The sequence below is a fragment of the Choloepus didactylus genome, chromosome X (assembly GCF_015220235.1).
Source record: "Choloepus didactylus isolate mChoDid1 chromosome X, mChoDid1.pri, whole genome shotgun sequence".
NCBI lineage: Eukaryota > Metazoa > Chordata > Mammalia > Pilosa > Megalonychidae > Choloepus > Choloepus didactylus.
The window spans coordinates 191,433,334-191,452,615 of NC_051334.1; the positions used below are offsets into that span (position 1 = coordinate 191,433,334).

A 19,282-nucleotide genomic window follows, 5' to 3' on the forward strand; every position below is an offset into this window, starting at 1 on the left:
GTTGGAAAATAAAATGTGACTAGAAATCAATCTATCTTAATAATTCACCTATTTAAAGTAGGGTGGGTTTTGTTGGTTTTTGTTTGGTTACAGAATAAATGACTTCTAGAAGTGTTAGTTTCCTCAAAGACCTTTAGGTACTTTTACTTTTAAGAGAGTGGACGATTTTTGGCACCTTTTATCAAGATGAAAGATTGGACATAATAAAAACAAAAAACCCAACCTTTAGGAAAAGTCAATTTGAGATTAGTTTCAACAAAAATAACCTCAATTTAGGTCCTTGGGACCATAACCAGTAATGATTAGGTAATAAATTGGCCACTACTAAATAAACCTGCATGAAAGACTGAACTACTTACCGTTGATGAGGTAGAAAGAGATATGTACAAACACTTTAAAAATAGTCTGAAGGCGATATTATGCAATCTTTAACATCAGTAAGCAAATTATAAAGAAACATGAAAGTGTCAAACATAGAACCCTAAACTACAAATATTTCCTCCCTGTGTTCAATTTTTTAAATTTTAAGAAATTTAAAAATTCCTGTTCTTTTTAAAACATGAAAATATTTTTTTTTAAAAATACACTTGCCTTGATATGTTCTAACCAATGAGTAGACTCCAAACTTGACAACCAGTGAGATTCTTCTACGTTAGGATAAACGATGTCTTTTACTTTTTTTAAAGATTCCCGCATAACATGAATATTATGAATGTCCAAGAAGAAAAGTTCAGCATTATGATATGCATCATCACTTTCGTATCCTCCTCCTGTTGCCTAAGAAACAAGATACACAAACAACCAGTTGGGTTTTCTATTTCACCAGTAACTTAATAAATATTTCAAAAGTTATTTGTCCTCCAAATATCAACCTAAAAACCTCCCATTTAAATACGATAATTGATTAGACTTGAGTTCCTATCCAACACTAAGCCTCAAGAACATAACCATACTTTGAACTAGGAAAAAGTTGGCAGGCTGACAATTCCCTAGGGATCTGCATTTGTGAGAAGAAACATTTTCAAAATGCTCTATAATTACTAAGTCTTCTTCCAGATCTGGACAGGCAAGTGCAGGTTTTGAGTGGTCCTTGGCCTCCATCGATTCAGTGGATATGACAGTGCTATTCACGGCGGGGGGGCCTCACAGAGCCCGTGATGGTGTTCACATGGGACATAATGGGTTAGAGGAAAACCACAGGCTTGGGAATCAGACAGATCTAGGTTGATAGTTCAACTTCAGCCCTCTTTCACTGTGTGACCTGGGGCAAGGCACTGAACCTCTGTGAGTCCCCATTTCCTCTGCTGTAGACTAGGGGCTAATGATACCTATGTCTCACAGGATTGCCATTTAATAAGTCCTTCCGATATCCCAGGTACTGTTTCTTGCTTTACATAATTTTACATAATTTTATGTACATGATTTACATAATTTTACCTAACTCTTACAGCAAAAACTGCAAGACAGATATTATTATCCCCAACTGGCATGTGTGTGTGTGTGTGTGTGTGTGTGTGTGTGTGTGTGTGTATAAACACAGAGAAACTCAGAGATGCTCTTTACTTCCAAAGTCACACAGGTAACAAGTGAAATTTGAATCTAGTCTGACTTCAAAGCCGAACCTTCTTTACTACACCATGGCAAGCTCTCTGCCATGTTGACACCAAGGACAGCACAGTACAGAGCAGGCCCTCAAAAATAAAAAGCTCCAGAGGACAAGATGGCCACCACCTACCTTACAGCCTACAGATCTTAACTTGCCTGGGCAAGCATTGGTTCATCTTTACAGCCATCTTGTCCTTTTGCAAACTGAAGACTCAGGGCATGGGAGAAATGTTGAGCTGAAGTTTTGCTAGGTCTGCAAGCCTACAATGCAACAAAACATGCCACCCTCCCACAGACAGGCAATCTGCTTCTCTACACTTTTGATTTTCATAGTGGTTCTTGACACTGGAATTTCTTTCATAAATAACTGAAAACGACGTGAAAAAAAAAAAGGAAAAGTAAACTGATTACTCATTGCCAAAGTTTCTGGCAAAAACAGACATTAATACAATTCAGCTTTAATTCATCACACTGTGTCACTGCCACAAAATAGAAGCAGCTTGGTGCTAGAGCTTACCTACCTCCCGAGTTTTGTCTGTTTAATTTAAAATGGGGTGATGTTGCTTGTTACAGCTGGACTTGTAAATTTCTAAATATCCACAAGGGAGAAAAAAATAAGGTCCAAAGAGATCAGAAGACAGAAGGGTAAAAATCAATTAGTCAAGCACAGACTAGCCTCCCCAAAGTTCAAAATCTCCATCTCTGGTAAGTTTTGAAGTGCTCTTTGCAGGTTTCCATTCTACAGCAAACAGAGCAATTCCAATTACCTAGCACAACAACGTAAAGGTCTAAGGGCCTGCTGCTATGGATACAGACAACTGAGGGAGAGAACAGCCCTGGGGAGAGGGGGAGCGGGAGTGTGGCTTTGAAAAGGACAACACACAGGTCTGTAAGCCTCGGCATTTTTCGTAATTTTTTTCCTTTCTTTCATGCCTAAGAGGAATAGAAATAGAAGCACATTTCCTGAGAGTTAAAAAGGCATCCAAGAATGATACTGCTATAACAACAAGCTTAAGTGTTAATATAATTAAGGTATCCATTTTATACAATTTAGGATTTTAAAATGTCCCTTCTAAATACTTCATTTTAATGTTACATCATATCTATTTCAGGCTAAGTATATAGATGGAGATATTGCATTTTATATGTGTATTCAACTCTGAATTATATATGAAGGAGAGAAGGAACAGAAATAAATAAAACTAAGGATAATCCAAGAAGAAACTTAGGTTTAATTTCCTAAATGTTTCACTTATAATTCTTAACTTATTTATTGATTAACTTCCTAACTGCTTTACTTATAATTTCAAAATCATTTTCACTCCCTAAACAAAAACAATTGTGGTAACACATAGGTGGTCCAAGAGCATGCTGGTGGCAGGCGAAGCACCCCAGAATTAGTGTATAAGACGGAAGATCCTTGTGCCGATAATTAAGAGCTGACCCTCCCCTCATGCATGGTCATACAAATGCTGGTGCACACGGAAACACTGATCCCATTTATGAAGGTACTGCATCTATCTTAACTGCTCAAGGACTTGTTTTGCTTTCTGGTTAGGTTCTGAATAATTGAAGATGCCAGATCAATGACCTTGGGCTAAGTGAATATTAAAGATGATGCAACTCAAGCCTACAGCAGACTTGCAACAATACACCTGAACAGCAGAATGGGAGTGGACGACTCAGGTCAGGCACACTGAGCTCCCCTGGAAGTGACAGCTGGCAATAATGGGAGAAGAAAAAACACTGCGAAGGGGACATCAAATGGAAAAAGTGCAACAGTCGGGAGCTATTTAATATAAGGACAGCTTCTGAGGAACTCCTGAAGGCAAGGCCATGCAATCTCTGACGTTCATACCGATGACCCTAATCAGCTTAAATGCATTCAGTACACAATGATCAAGAAGGTACGAAGACAACTGAGACAGATTTCTTTGAAAACATTGAAACCATTAAAATGGTGTGTGTGTGTGTGCATGTGTGTGTCGCGCACTTAAAGCAGTGAGTTTTGTTATTTGGAAAGTCATATATGTAGAACTACTTGTTTCTTGAATTATTTTATGTAAATGAGAATATACATTTATGAGTACATATGGGTATGGGGGCAGTGTTTCGGTAAAGCTATGAATTTAGGATTTGAACAATTACAGCTTTCCACAACTCCTTACAAATGTTCCAACAGGTATACAATGAGAGTGATCATCAACAGCCTAATTTTTGTCCAAGACTCTGGTCCCAAACTCAAGCTCATTTCAGTTCTAGACTTGCCTAATTTTCCTAAAGTTTATTTGCATTTGACCTTAATGTATTCAACTTTTGGTTAAAAGAAGTTTTGTGATTAAAACGATTTTCTATCTAAATGAACTAGCTTTGTTATTTAAACTCAATTTAACTATTAAGTTAACCCAACGAGTTTATATACCATGGCAAAAATGTTCACGTAAACCACTGCATTCTGTAAGTAAGGTAAGTTTCTGTGAGGTCCTTAAGTACACTCACCTTGTTGGCCACTGCATTTACATTGGGCCTTGCATCATAGATCGTGAGTTTAGAAATTTGTCTATTAGTCTCCCTGATAACATCAAGATATTTCTCATCATCTTTATTTCTTTTACCACTCATACCGACAAGAGGCTGACTGCAACGCACAATGACCGTCTTGTTTTCTGGATGAATCCATGACAGCACCTACGGTTAGTTAAGAAATTTTTTAGTTAGCAAGAAACCAAATCTCAAGAAAACAATCAAAACTATAAAAAAATAAAGCATTAAAAATCATAGTGAAGTGAATCTGATTCTGCTGAGACGGAATACTTGTCCATTTGCGGTTTCACTGTGTGTGTACCCAGAAACACACACTTAACAATTATAACTACTCAAAAACAATTAGAATAACGAATCACTCACTCTATTATTCTTAATTTAGCACCACATCTAATAGAAATTAAATGCTTACCTAAAAAAGTTGTATCATTTAAAGGAAACAGAAAGCCTCTGATATTAATTCTGTACTTTGAACTAGAATTGTTATCATATAGGAACAGCTTTAATGAAAAGTGAGAAGTAAAGGAAAATACCTCTCGTCCAATGTTTCACATAATACCAACTCACTCACGCCTACCGGTTATTTTTTTCCCAACAGCCTCAATTCTAGAATATAACATGGGAGAAAAGACCCAGGGAAGCAAAAAAGATCTTGAATGGCCAAAAGAGTTAGCATAATCTACATAAGAAAGCCTAGCTATCTGAGTCACAGAAGAGCTCCTGGAGCCTTTTCTCCAAGTCAATCTTCTCTATCACGTTTTATACTTGCTTTGACCAGCTCACAGCGGATGAGAAACCCTACATGTCACAAGTAGCACAAACAGTGAACCCTAATGTAAACAATGGACTACAGTTAATAGTACAATAATAAAAATGTTCTTCATGAATTGTAACAAACTCACCACACAAATGCAAGGTGTTAACAATAGGGTGTTATATGGGAACTCTGTATTTTATACATGGTTTTTCTGTAAATCTACCACTTCTCTAATAAAAAACAAAACAAAACAAAACAAAACAAAACAAAACAAAATAGCTGGGAGGTGCAGCATGGTGGACAACAGTATGGGCTTTGGGGTCAGGCCAGGTTTGCCGCGTCTCTAACTTGGTAACCTTGGGCAATTAACTCACAGCTGCTCCCACTTCCCTTTCCTCTTTGGGTCATTGTGTTCTCTCCAAGGTGCAAAGTACACCGGAACTACTAGGTCGCATTTAGCATCTTCCTGGCTAGTGAGGTTAGATACCAAAAAGTACAAAAAGCAGACATAAGTCTGAAAAGGCATAACCATTTGGACTCACTTAATAGAAGACCAAATAGCCCTGTAGTCTCTGAAGTCATCCCTCTACGATCATAATGATGATAACGGTTTACTGAGAAAAGATTATGTGATACTTAGAATACTCATTCACTGAACAAATATCTGAGTCCTCGCTCCACTCTAGAGACCAATGAAAAACACCACTGTCCCCCCTGACTATGAGTCCAAAGGCTCAGAACTGGGAAACCCTGGGAAAGGCACTTATCTTTCCTAAATCTCGATTTTCTAATCTGCAAAGTGGAGCTGGGGCCCGCCTCCCTTATCTACCTCCGATGGCCCTTGTACCAGGAAAAATGGGTGATGTGAATGCTTTTAAAAGAGCAAATTGCTAGACATACAAGTGACTTATTATTTGATAAAGACCCTCATCAAGTATTATATTTAAACTGGGCCAAATGCAAGAAACTGCCCCTTCCCAACGCTTTCCCTTCTTCCATCCCTTTTATCACTGCTTGGGAGATTTAAGACTGGAATCATAATGCCATGTTAGGAAATGCTCCTTTTATGAGTTGTTCGCCTCTTAATTTTTCTTTTGGGATTCTCACTACCTTTTTAAAATGATGCTTTTCTGGATAGCCGAACAGGTAACAAATAACGCTAATTTCACGATACCAACTCCACTTCACAGGATCAACTACTATGAGTACTTTAAAAATATATGATATTTTATATTATTCTTATTAAAGTTAATATCTGGAATCCATAAATAATTAAGGATGTACGCAAAGATTTAGCCACCAAAGGATGTTTATTACAGCACTGTTTGTAACGGTAAAATATTAAACAGAACCTAGATGTGCCACAATAAAAAACTGAATAAATCATAGTACTTCCATACACTGGCATATGAATGGATCATATTTATCAATGTAGAAAGTTGTTTACAGGATACTGCTAAGAAGAAAAAGTAGATTATGAGACATAAATTATAGAATAATTTCATTTTTTTCAAATAAAATGTATAAATGCAGACACAGAAGGCTGGAGGGATATACACAGTGGTTCTCACTTGGTGGCAGCCTTCTTTTTGCTTATCAGTTTTTCTAAAATGTTGTAAATGAACACATATTACTTATATGTTAATGAATTCCCTAAAATTAAGACAAACCTGTTTGAAAACAAAGAAATATACTTCTGTTATTGGGAATATTCATGCATGTGGGTCCTTTCATTACACAATGATATATTATTATAGTTTACATTTTATTTATGTGCAAAATAACAAGATCTTTTTTTCATCAACATTCTTCGTAGTTTATAAGGGCTTTTAAAAAAGAACTGAATACTAAATATTAATGGTTTTAGGTTACTGGTGATATAATCAAAGCCACATACATTTTCTTTAGTTAGGTGGTTGGAAGGCATATTGCAAGGGGCCTATTACCATGATGATTAATATCTAATAACAGATCATCTATAAAGATACAGAGTTAGCAAAAATAAAAGCAAATTGGTGGCCATCACAAAGTAAGAAGGATCAATAAAACAGTTAAATAAGTAAAAAGTCAAGACTTCTATTTGCTCTACAGTGGGTTTTCATTCATTCAGAGAAATGGGGACTATTGGATCAAGATGGTGGGCTGGGCAGTTGTTTCCTTTCCTCTCCTGCCCCAAATCCCATGAAATTTACACACACACACACACAAATTTTTGACAAACAGATGCTCAATAAATGTTAACTGAATGAATGAGTGGACAAAACTGATCCACGTGACACTAGCCCAGTTCTCCATATGGCAAGACAGGCGGCTAGGTTAGGGGTGGCGGCTATAAGCAGAGCATGAAAAGACTGAACTTGTAACCTTGGCTTCATGAATACCACATTCTAACAAAATCAGCTAAAGAACATACTTTCAAGTATAACCTACACCGTGAAGATACGAAAAGACACTATTAGAGAAGCCAGTGAATTTTTAAAGTTACAGGTTGACATTTTACAAAAGTTTCAAATGATTATCCTTTTAAGGACAAGAATGTCTAGACTTGGAAGATAAAGACAAGTGACATTAAATCTTAATTTCTTCAACCTTTGTTTTTAAAAGCCTACTAACTTAGAAAAAACACACCTACTTATTATGACAGACCCAGAAAATTAACAGAGGAAAAAAAATCTCTATTATCTTTAGTCAATAAAACTGGTATACAGAGCTGACAGTGTGCCATGTACATAAATATTCAAGGAACACAATAGGACTACATGAACTAGGGCCCATGATACTGGAAGTATACGGTCAGGAATAATCTGCACTTGACTCCAGGTTGCTAATGGCATTGAGGTGCTTGCAAATGTGATGAGGATAAACTAACCCTACTAATGGTGAGCTACATAAGAGCCTGTACTCCTATACACTGTGACCCGAGGGTGTGTGGTTTCCAGTATGATTCATCTGACATTTATTGAGAGCCTACTACATGTCAAGTATTGTAGACAAAGAAAAAAAGAACAAACACCCTGTCCATTCCACAGAGCATGTGTCTTCCAGCATGACTTTCACCCTCTCTTGTGTAAGAGTTATCCTGTGTTCATTGTCGGTCCTTGATGGGGAGGCTCCTGGAGGGCAGGTACTGTCTTACCTCTTTCCCTTTTGGCTTGGTGCTTTGTACTCAGAGGCTCTTGATAATGGTTTGTTGGACTGAAATTCCAAACGAGTGTTCCTTTGAATTGCTTGACTACAGTTCATGTATAATAAAAGTCACTCTTTGAGATACACATGAATCATAGTACTCACTGGAATTCGATTTCGGGATCTAAAAGTTGCCACTCTCCTGAGATCATCATCTGAGGCACGATATGGAACCACCAAAAGAGCAGGATAAGTGTCACATAGTTCGTAGCACTTATTAATAAAGGTTATTCTCCAATGGTGATTGGGCAAGCCCTGCAGAAAGAAAGGAAGTTCAAGTCAGTACTGCATGACCTCATCTCTGGATTTGGCCCCTAGGCCTACTTTCTTCTTTCTAACAGTATCTGCACATGCTTTTGTAAGCACAGGTGGTAATGGCCTACCTACTTATCACAAGGGAACCAAAGCAATAATATAGACAACATAAGAACACAGGACAAAACACTGGTGGTTTCCACAGTTCTAAACTATGTTTGTAAAGGCAGATTCTCTTGAATTTGAGATCGTCCTTTATTTCATGTCAAAATGTTTTTTACTAGTTGTACAACACAGAGAAATACAAGTTCAACCCACACCCATGCACCCCCCTACCCCCCAAAAAAGTAAATCATGTCCTCTTAATCTGCATCTAATTGAGGGTAGACAAGAGATCAGGCAACTTCCTCTCCCTACTCAAAACAGAGTGAATGCTTCAGTCTGTGCCAAAGTAGAAAGAGGCTAAGCTCACGAGAGAGTCACAGAGGGGAAATCAGGGCAAAACCCCCTCTGGGGAGGCTCATTTCGCCACCTCCTAGGAGACTTTTAAATCAAATGGTTTGGGGTTGCTGGTTGCCCTATAGGTCATGTGAGAAATACAGTCATCCCATCCTATCATCTGCCCACAAAATTGTTTCTAGTATGGACAATATCCAGAGGTGGTGGAATATTCTCTCCCCATACTCACAAATACACAAATACACACACGAAAGTGAACCATGTGGATGTTTGCTTCGGGGACAGACATGGTACCTTTTCTTTAGGTCTGGCCATATAGGCCATGGACCTGAAAGACGTTGAGTCTGATGCTGAGTCCATTTAGAGAGTTAAAAGTCCCATCAGAAAGTTATAAGAAAAAAGATGGAATATAATGGCAGTCTGGAAGAAAATACCTTCAACAGTTCATTTATGCATGCAGTCTTAACAACAAGAACTGTTTTGTCTCAAGCTAGAAGCTCTGAACCAAAAAAAAAAAAAACATATAGGTCTCAATATTGTCCAATATCACTCCAAAAATAAGGTAAAAATATTTCCATATATAATGCTACAGAGGTCTCCCAAGCATGCAAAATGTTTTAATCTTCCTTCTTTCACCTCAATGGCTGGTCCAGAGCAGAAGGCTTTAAAATGAAAACCCAATAGTGTCTATCTGATGCTGGCACCAACAGGACACACTACCTCACATCCACATTCCAGACCATCGAATCTGCTTATGAACACACAAACCACTCATCAAGACTGAAAAAGGACATCAACCCAGGTGCTTGGTGGTGGAGCTGATGGCTAGAAGGTTCTTCTCAAGTGTAGGGTTCTTAAAGTATAATTTTACTTTAGATTCACTGCCTTTTAATACAAAGCAATTGCGCTTGATTTGATTCTCAAAGCTCATTCAACAAAATTTCCCCATTGTTTTAAGAGCTGTGTAGAAAGAGAATTATGAAAAATTCCATCTTAAAATTCCTAGCTGTCCTACCGATTTGGTTATACCAGAGGTCAAATTGTGGCTCTCGTTACATAAAGTATGCTGGAACTTCTTTACAAAAATGCTACAAAAGACCTCTGTCCCTGAATGGCGGCATTATTCCAGACCTCTTGACTTTATTATAATAAATAAACATGTGTAAAGGTGAGGTTTTCACAAGAGAACAGAAAAGGCAATTATAACATATACTTATCAAAGCTTTTTTGGAAAAGAAATCATTATGGGAAACCAATTCTAATTCATTTGAATCTGCCAAATTGTTGTGAATATAATCTAAAGCTAACTGCTAGTGATAGTTACATTCCCAAATATAAATATACAGCAACATCAACTCCCAATAAGTAAGATATAGAGGTTTGACTTTTCCAGACCCTAAGTATTTGATTAATTTCATAAAAGGCATAACTGATGTTCTTCATGTAGGAGAAGGAAGTGGAATTTAGCCACCCAGCCTTCAATACAGCTTGAATATGGCCATGAAATGAGATATGGCAATTCAAGTAGACAGACTTAATGAGCTATTATATAAAATGTGGATAATACCACTGCCATTAAAAATATATTTACCAAGGATGTTATTGGTTTCCAAAGAGCAAGACCAACAACATATTGTCACTACATGTGTTTGCTTTTAACCACACACCAGACAATAGTTTCTGTCAACTCACCTGCCTTCTGTATTCTTCAACTGGATTATAAACCATCCATCCATCCACATTAAACTTTTCTTCATTTAAAAAGGCAAATAATGGCTAGAAAACAAATAATTTAAAGTTCAGTGTGAAGGAACTAATCGTCTATTAGTAGCATATCCTATGATTTTTTTCACAAAATAAATTTTCCCTGATCTGCCGACCATGAAATCACAACCATAACCAAGACTTTAACAAAGAAATAATAGCAGGAAATTCAGACCAGACCTATGCTAACCTCTATCTTCTTTTAGATACTCTTGAAACTGCAAATTTCTACGGCCACAAACATCTCTTTTAAGTTGTTCAAATTTGCAGACCCAAAAATGCCTTTCAAGTTTAAAGAATATTAGCATTAGATCAGATACACAAGCCACTTGAAAAAAAGAAAGAGAGAGAGAGAGAGAGAGAGAGAGAGAGAGAGAGAGAGAGAGAGAGAGAGAGAGAGAAAGAAAGAAAGAAAGAAAGAAAGAAAGAAAGAAAGAAAGAAAGAAAGAAAAAGAAAAAGAAAATTCAGGAATGATTCTTAAGTGGCATGAGAGTCTCAAAAGGGAACAATGAAATGTTTATTAAAAACTGGCAGGCCATTAGGAAAGCTTTTAATTAACTGTTCTCGATGATCTCTGAATCAATACTGTCATGTCTATGATGGGACAGGGCTCAAACCTCTCATCTCTTCTCTTCTCTATCTCTGCTCACCCTGGAGGCGATATTGGTGAATTTTATGGTTTCAAATACCATCCCTAAATAGATATCTATTTGGTACAGGATCTAAATTTTCTAAACGGTACAACTCTACAGTCGATTTGTTCAAACACCACAATTGCATGGAACTTTGAATAGGAAGTGAGATACGGTAGGTTAGTATAGGCTGGAGTGAAATAGTGACACATCCCAGAGTAATTTGGGCAGATAATAAAAAATATATTTACAGCCTCCCCCTCCCCAGCCCCGAGGATCTGGGGGAAGGTGCGGATGTGTTGGACATCCTCACCTGGACTGGTGTTGATGTTGTCACAAACATTGGGACTGGCGGTTTGATGTGCTGAGCCCTCGAGCATGGGACTTGCCCTTATGAAGCTCATTACCACAAAGGAGAGTCTAAACTTGCATGTAATGGTGCCTAAGAGTCTCCCCCTGAGTACCTCTTTGTTGCTCAGATGTGGCCCTCTCTCTAACTGAGCCACCTCGACAGGTGAACTCGCTGCCCTCCCCCCTACGTGGGACCCAACTCCCAGGGGTGTATATCTCCCTGGCAATGCAGAATATGACTCCCGGGGATGAATGTGGACCCGGCATCATGGGACTGAGAGTATCTTCTTGACCAAAAGGGGGATGGAAAATGAGACAAAATAGTTTCAGTGGCTGAGAGATTTCAAATGGAGTCGAGAGGTCACTCTGGTGGATATTCTTATGCACTATATAGATAACACCTCTTAGGTTTTAATATATTGGAATAGCTAGAAGTAAATACCTGAAACTACCAAACTCCAACCCAGCAGTCTGGACTCCTGAAGACAATTATATAATAATGTAGATTACAAGGGGTGACAGTGTGATTGTGAAGACCTTGTGGATCACACCCCCTTTATCTAGTGTATGGATGAGTAGAAAAATGGGGATAAAAACTAAAGGACAAATGGGGTGGGATGGGGGGATGATTTGGGTGTTCTTTTTTCACTTTTATTTTTTATTCTTGTTCTGGTTCTTTCTGATGTAAGGAAAATGTTCAGAGATAGATTGTGGTGATGAACGCATAACTATGTTATCATACTGTGGACAGTGGATTGTATACCATGGATGATTGTATGGTGTGTGAATGTATTTCAATAAAACTGAATTTAATAAAAAAAAAAAAAAATACCATCCCTACCCTAGTGACTCCAAAGTATCTATCATGCTACATTGGTCAGAGTCAAGAATTAGGCTTTAGATGTGTTAACTTCGACGTTCTCAAGGTGCACAACCCCACCAGGCTGTCTTCTGGACCCAAACAGAATCTGTGGAACATATCTGGTCAGAACGTGGCAAAGGAGAAGGCCCGGATTTCAGCGCAGTCTTTGTTTGTTTTTACCTTTGTCATGTACTAACCAGTGTAGCAGCAGATGTTCAAAGTGATGGTCCATCACCAAGAGACTGCCTAGAAATGTTCCATAGATTCTGTTTGTGGATAAGGAAGTGCATCACACACTTAGTACTATTTTCACTAGAAGTCCCTCTGTCTTTGAGTTAAGCTTCAATTAGCAGGAATTGCTTATTTTATTTAGGCACACGGAGCCACTCTTCTCAGCTGGGGATTGCTGGGAACCCTCCTGGACCCAAGTTCCCAGACACCAGCCAAGGGCCAGCCTTGTGAGCCGGCCTTTCTAAGGAGGGCAGTGTCAGGCGTGCTGTGTTTACTCTTTTCTGTACGTATTTTATAGTGCAAATGAGCAATACATAGTTGCATGAGCTCCTGGGCAGGGTAATTTTGCAGCCTTTTAAAAACAGTGACTAAAATGGCTAAATCAAAGGCCCAGATAAAACTTGTCTCTCCAAAAAAATCATCCTGTGGATTACTGCTATCGGGGTCCTTTGACTTTCCAGCAACATTTTCAATGTGACATAACTGCAATCACTAGTATTAAAAGTAACTCCTTTTTCGCTTCAAAGGATCTCTTGCCTCTTCTATTAAAGTTACCGATGAGAATTCACAAAATTATCATCAAAATATGAAAGTTATGTAGAGATGACTCAAACCAAAATTATTTCCACAATTTCCTTAATATTTCTAACTTATGAGAACTCCAAACACAAGCAACATTAAACACATTTTTTGTTATTAATGTGAGAATGAGAAAATGTCCCCATGGTAGTTACATATCTGGTAGCCCTTTGATGCTTTAAGGAAAACAAGGTAAGAGAACAAAGCAAGAATTTTGAATTTTAAGCTCTCAACAAAGTAACATAAAGGTGAGTTATTACAAAAAATTTAAAAAAAACTCTAAGCATTAAAGCAAGGGTAAGAAAACCCACTTCTCTAGACCTCATTATTAAAAGTGCAAAATTCCCTACAAGTTGTAACTGTTACAGTCCTAATTAAATCTCCTGTCTGAAAATTGTTAAACACTCAAGTTAATGGGTTACATGTCCTGATGTTTGGAACTGTTGTTTATCTTCTCTTCCAGTCAATACATTTTTTTTAATCCTTCAGGTTTTTTTTTTATTCCTGACCATAACTTTGGTCAATTTTGACCCTTTATTTGGGAAACAGAACTGCTTGAGAGAACTGGTTCGAGAGTATTTTCCATTATAATGATCAAGCAGGGAGTCTCATTTGTTATCTGGGTAATAATAAAGTCTACTCCATTAACCCATCCAAGCATCAATTTCACTTCACTGAATATGAAAAAGTGCTAGCTAGCATCATTCAGCCTCAACATAGCAAAGCTTTAGAACACAGAGGTATTTTGTCAAATGTTATGGCTTTCTTCTACAGCATGGTCCTTAAATAGGGCAGAAACCTTAGAATCGGGAGAAGGGTGGTGGTAATGTCTTTTTCTAGATGCCAATCAATGCCTGTGCCTCTCCTCACCCCACCCCTGAGCCAAAATCTCTAAGAGGTGACTGCCCTAGTCCTAGAAGGGACTCGAAGAATATATGAGAACCCTTAGGAATCTAACCTAAAGGTTCTGTTTGGTCAAGCTCTCTGGGGCACTGTTTTATTTAAAAAAAATTTTTAATTTATTTAAACATAATTATAGTTTCCCAAGAAGTTGCAAAGAAATGTACAGAAAGGTCCCCTGCACTCAATGTAAACATCTTGCATAACTACAGTACAATAACAAAAGCAGGAAACTGCTATTAGACAACATGCACTCTCAGTGCTCACCCCTGGCTCCCTCACGTGAGCTGGTATTCCTTTATTTTGCTCTACTAGTATTTGGGATTTCATCAATTCAGATTCCTACTAAAATCAAGAGACCATGCAAATTATAGCTGATAAGGATTTAATATCCAGAATATATAAAGAACTCCTACAATTCAACAACTAAAAGACAAACAACCCAATTTAAAAATGGGCAAAGGAAAGGCACCCAGTGTTCTTTTTTACTTTAATTCTTTTTCACTTTAATTTTTATTCTTATTATTTTTGTGTGTGTGGTAATGAAAATGTCAAAAATTAATTTTGGTGATGAATGCACAACTATATAATGGCACTGTAAACAACTGAACGTACGCTTTGTTTTGTATGATGGCATGGTATGTGAATGTATCTCAATAAATATGAATTAAAAAATGGGCAAAGGACTTGAATAGATGTTTCTCTAAAGAAGATACACAAATGGCCAATAAACACATGAAAAGATGCTCAACATCACTAGCTATTAGGGAAATGCAAATGAAAACCACAATGAGATACTATGTCACAATATTGACTATTATTAAAAACACAGAAAATAACAAGTATTGGTGAGGATGCAGAGAACATGGAAGGCTTGTACACTGCTGGTGGGAATGTAAAACAGTACAGCCACTGTGGAAAACAGTTTGTCAGTTCCTCAAAAAGGTTAAATTAGAATTACCATATGACTGGGAAATCCCACTTCTAGGTGTATATACTCCAAAGAATTGAAAAGAGGGACTCAAACAGATATGTGTATACCAATGTTTCAGGGCAGCATTATTCACAATTGCCAAAAGGTGGAAACAACCCAAGTGTCCATCAACAGATGAATGGATAAGCAAAACGTGGTTTGTACATATAATGGAATATTATTCAGCCATAAAAAGGGAGTTTTGATATATTATATACACAGATGAACCTTGAAAACTTTAGGCAGGGTGAAAGAAATCAGACACAAAAGGACAAATATTGTATGATCTCACTTATATGAAATAGCTATACTATAGAAACACAGAGAGACAGAAAGTAGAGTACAGGTTACCAGGGGCTGGGGTTGGGGACAGGGAATGGGGAGTTGATGCTTAACTGGTACAGAGTTTCTGTTTGGGGTGATAGAAAGGTTTTTTGAAATGGAGATGATGGCGGTGATGGTGGCACAACATTGTGAATCTAATCAATGTCACTGAATTGTATATTTAAAAATGGTTAAAATAGCAAATTTTATGTTAAATATATTTTACCACAATAAAATTTTTAAAGAGAGAGATATGCATCAAGACTTAAAGACAGCAATAGTGCACATTTCTTTGTCAGGATTAAAACTAGCACAATGTAACATTTGAAAAATGTTAAAGGACAAAGTTGAGATGAAAATTTTTGATGTCACACTATGGATAACACCAGCTCTGATAAAGAGAAAATAACTTGTCATTTTCATTTAGCTATGTTTACCTTGTCGTGTCCTGTTGGGGAAAAATCCAAAATGACAACAGAGTTTAGCTATCACTTTATTTTGCCATTATATTAAAATGGCACCTATATAAAGATCCACTGACTTGCCTAAAACCTTGAGTGGTTTTATTCTCACGTAGCAGAATTTATAAATGTTGAGCGATTCCTGAGCTGCCTTCTGTGTGTGTGCCACTGCCTTAGGATTCCTGGATCTCCAAGGACTTGCAAGCTCACATCTCAGAACTGGATGTCAGATTCAGATTTCGAAAAGTCAAATCTCATTCAAAAGGGAGACACGTAAGAAGAAAATCATTCTCATAGTATTCTGGGGAATAAATTGCTCTACAGTAAGTTTACAATTCAGTGTTACTGATGACATTCACAAAGTACTGCTGCCGAGCCTTAGCTGATCTTCCTGTGATTTTCAGGAAGATCAGCTCCTTCTTACAGAGCAAATGTACCTAAGTTGCTGAATTCTTAACCTTAAAAACTCAGGGAAACGCTAACTGCTTCTTTTCTGATAGATTTTTGCAACGTTTGAACAGGAATTTAAGTGAACATTTAAAAAAATCTGATTCCTGAAATTGAAGACATGCACCTTTTTTGAAGCTGCTACCTGCCATTTAAGGGTGCAGCAAGGTAAAATTTTCCCATTTTTATCTTTTCGATTACACTTAAGGAAAAAAAAGTGCTTCCATTAAAGTTGGAAGGAAAAAAGCCTACACATTTTAAGGAAGAATCAGAGGAGGTACTGAAATTTGGCGAAGTTTATAATTCTAAGTAGCATGTTAATGCTGAACAGTGTTTTCAGGGTACTAACCTATAGAACTGTGTCAAAACTGAGTCCACAAACCTGACAAAAGCTTTGTAAGCCAAAAGAGTTAGTACTTAAGTTACCATTTATACTTCAGTTTGTAGTAAATAATTCCTCTTAACCCTAGCTCTACTGCTTACTGAACCTGTAACTCTTGGTAAATTGCTTAATCATCCTGGGGCTTGAATGCCTTCATATATAAATATATATATTTATTTATTCAGGAAAGGACCACACAAAAGTACATTGGAAATGTCATTTGAAGTCATTTTGGAAAAAAAAAAAACTATTCTTTACTACTGGTCCACAATCACAATCTTCAAGCTGACATCTCTCAGGGTTCAGGTGTTGCCTCTCTTCTCACTCGAATCCCCTCCCCAGGCAACTCTGGCCACAGCCACGACACTGTCACCTACCTCTCACACCTCTCCCGGGGTCAGCGTGCCAGGCCCACAGCGTCGCCTGCCTCCAGGATACCTCTACCTCGCTGTCCCACAGACACTTCCTACGCAGCATATCAAAATGGAACCTGCCACCTTGCCCCACTCCCCTCCTGTATTCCACCCCCCACCTCAGCCACCGCCCCACCCCCCACCACCGGCCCGGTTATCCAGTGGCTCCTTCCCTATCATCCCGCCTCCTCCTCGTACCCATTTTCAGTCAGTCACCTCATTCTACTGATTTTCCCTTCTGGTTCTTTCTCAAGTCCATTCTCTCCTGTGCCTCATCAGCACCCACCTGGGTGACTAACAGCCCCAGAAATGGTTTCCCTCCCTACTCTGCAAACACAATCATGTTACTTTCCTGCCTAAACCCTTTAACAGCTCCCCTAGCCTTCAGATAACAAGGAAACTCCTTGGAGGGCAGGGAGGCTCCACAAGCTTTGGTCCCAGCCTTCCCTCCAGCACCACCTCTCACCTGTCCCCACATGGCCTTGGCTCCTGTGTGCAGGTCTAGCGTGTGCTGTCCTCTTCACACCTGCACATTCTGTTCTTTCGGTTTGGCACGTCCTTCCCGCTTGGCTAACACTCCTACTCACCTTTCAGAATCTACCTCTTCTAGGAACTCCTCCTTGACTTCCCCAACCCCCTTCCTTGAAGCTTCCCTGATGTCCTGTGCACCACCATATGGTATGCATCTGTTTGTCCATATCACCTAAGCAAACTGCACTCCTTGGGGACAGGGAATGGGTGTCAGTGCTAGGTCCCCAGGTCTAGCTATAACACAGGCATTCTGTAAATGCCTGTTGAGCCAAAATAAGGAGGAAAGGAATGAAAAAGGAAAGGAACAAGAGGGGACTTGCCCTGCCAGACACTAGAACATCTTACAAGGCCTTAAGAGTTGAAAGTGAGGGTTGGTGGTGCACAGATTCAGTGATTGATGCAAGAAAAGTTCAGAAATAAAACCAAATGTGCAGAGGAATTCAGCATGAGATAGAGGTGGTATTTCAAATCAGTGGAATATTCCACAAAAGGTGTTACAACAGAGCCAGAAAGAATTGGGTCCATATTTTATACTTTATCTCTGAATAAATTCCAAATTGATCAAAGATTTACATTTTAAAAAAGAAATCAAAGTACCAGAGGAACATGGGGTAATTCTTGTATAACTCGAAGTGGAGAAGACCTTCCTAACTAGGACTTTAAACCCAGAAGCTATAAAATAAGTGTTCAGAAAAGACTGAGACTGTCCCCCTTAGAAAGGCCTGCTCGCATGGCTGGCCCTTGGCTGGTGTCCGGAAACTTGGATTCAGGAGGGTTCCCAGCAATCCCCAGCTGAGAAGAGGGACTCAGTGTGCGTAAGCTGCTTGTATAAACAACGCCATTTATATGGAACACCTACTTTTCCTCTGGAAGTCTGGAATTCTGGGGCATGCTAGGCAGTGGGTGCCCATCTGCCCAGCCCCCAATACAAACCCTGGACACTGAGTCTCTCCTGGTAGACAACACTTCCCGTGTGCTGTCACAACTCATTGCTGGAGGAAGGAATTGTGTGACTCCACTGGGAGAGGACCCTTGGAAGTCTGTGCTTGGTTTCCTCTGAACTGTGCCCCATGTTGATGCATGTCCTGTGAGTCCTCCTAGCAAATCATCAGACATGGAGGTGGTCTCAGGGACCCCTGACACGAAAAGATTGGTATGGTCTACCAAATAAATATTTTTAAAAATTCTACATTACAAAGGCTACCATAAAGTAATGTTGAAAGATATATGGGGAAAATACTTGCAGCTCAGATTCCAAGCCATTATATAAAGAAACTCATTTTATAAAGAATTTCTACAACTGACAAGAAAAAGACCAAAATCCCAAAAGAAAAATGAGCAGATGATACAGAGAATGCAGAAATAGAAATACAAATGAATGGAAACACTGCCAGTCTGGACTAAAAGGGCCAGAAAAGGGACTGACTGAAGGAAAAATTTCCTCAGAGAAGGCAGAACCATGGAAGCTGAGGTGTAGAGTCAAGAAATCTTGGGCAAGGAGAGCAGAGCGGCCCATGCATGTGGAAAGGGTGAGTTTGCCCCGGAGGCAGAGTGTGGGCCTTCTGCCTCGATGCTCAGGAAGAGTGCTGCCACCCCAGGCCCCAGAGAGGGTGGAGCACATTCCC

The 19,282-nt window shown here is 38.7% G+C and overlaps 1 protein-coding gene across 7 annotated transcripts in view; it reads right to left on the bottom strand.

Moving 5' to 3' along the window:
* Window positions 1-19,282, bottom strand: part of MTM1 (myotubularin 1) — a 141,141-nt gene that overhangs the window by 52,813 nt on the left and 69,046 nt on the right. For all 7 annotated transcript variants that reach the window (XM_037821233.1, XM_037821227.1, XM_037821230.1 and 4 more), the window contains 4 exons: window positions 10,499-10,582; window positions 8,198-8,347; window positions 4,105-4,293; window positions 592-777 (listed from right to left, as the gene is read on the bottom strand). In XM_037821233.1, the coding sequence (XP_037677161.1) occupies window positions 592-777; window positions 4,105-4,293; window positions 8,198-8,347; window positions 10,499-10,582 (609 nt within the window). The remainder of the gene's footprint in view (window positions 1-591; window positions 778-4,104; window positions 4,294-8,197; window positions 8,348-10,498; window positions 10,583-19,282) is intronic.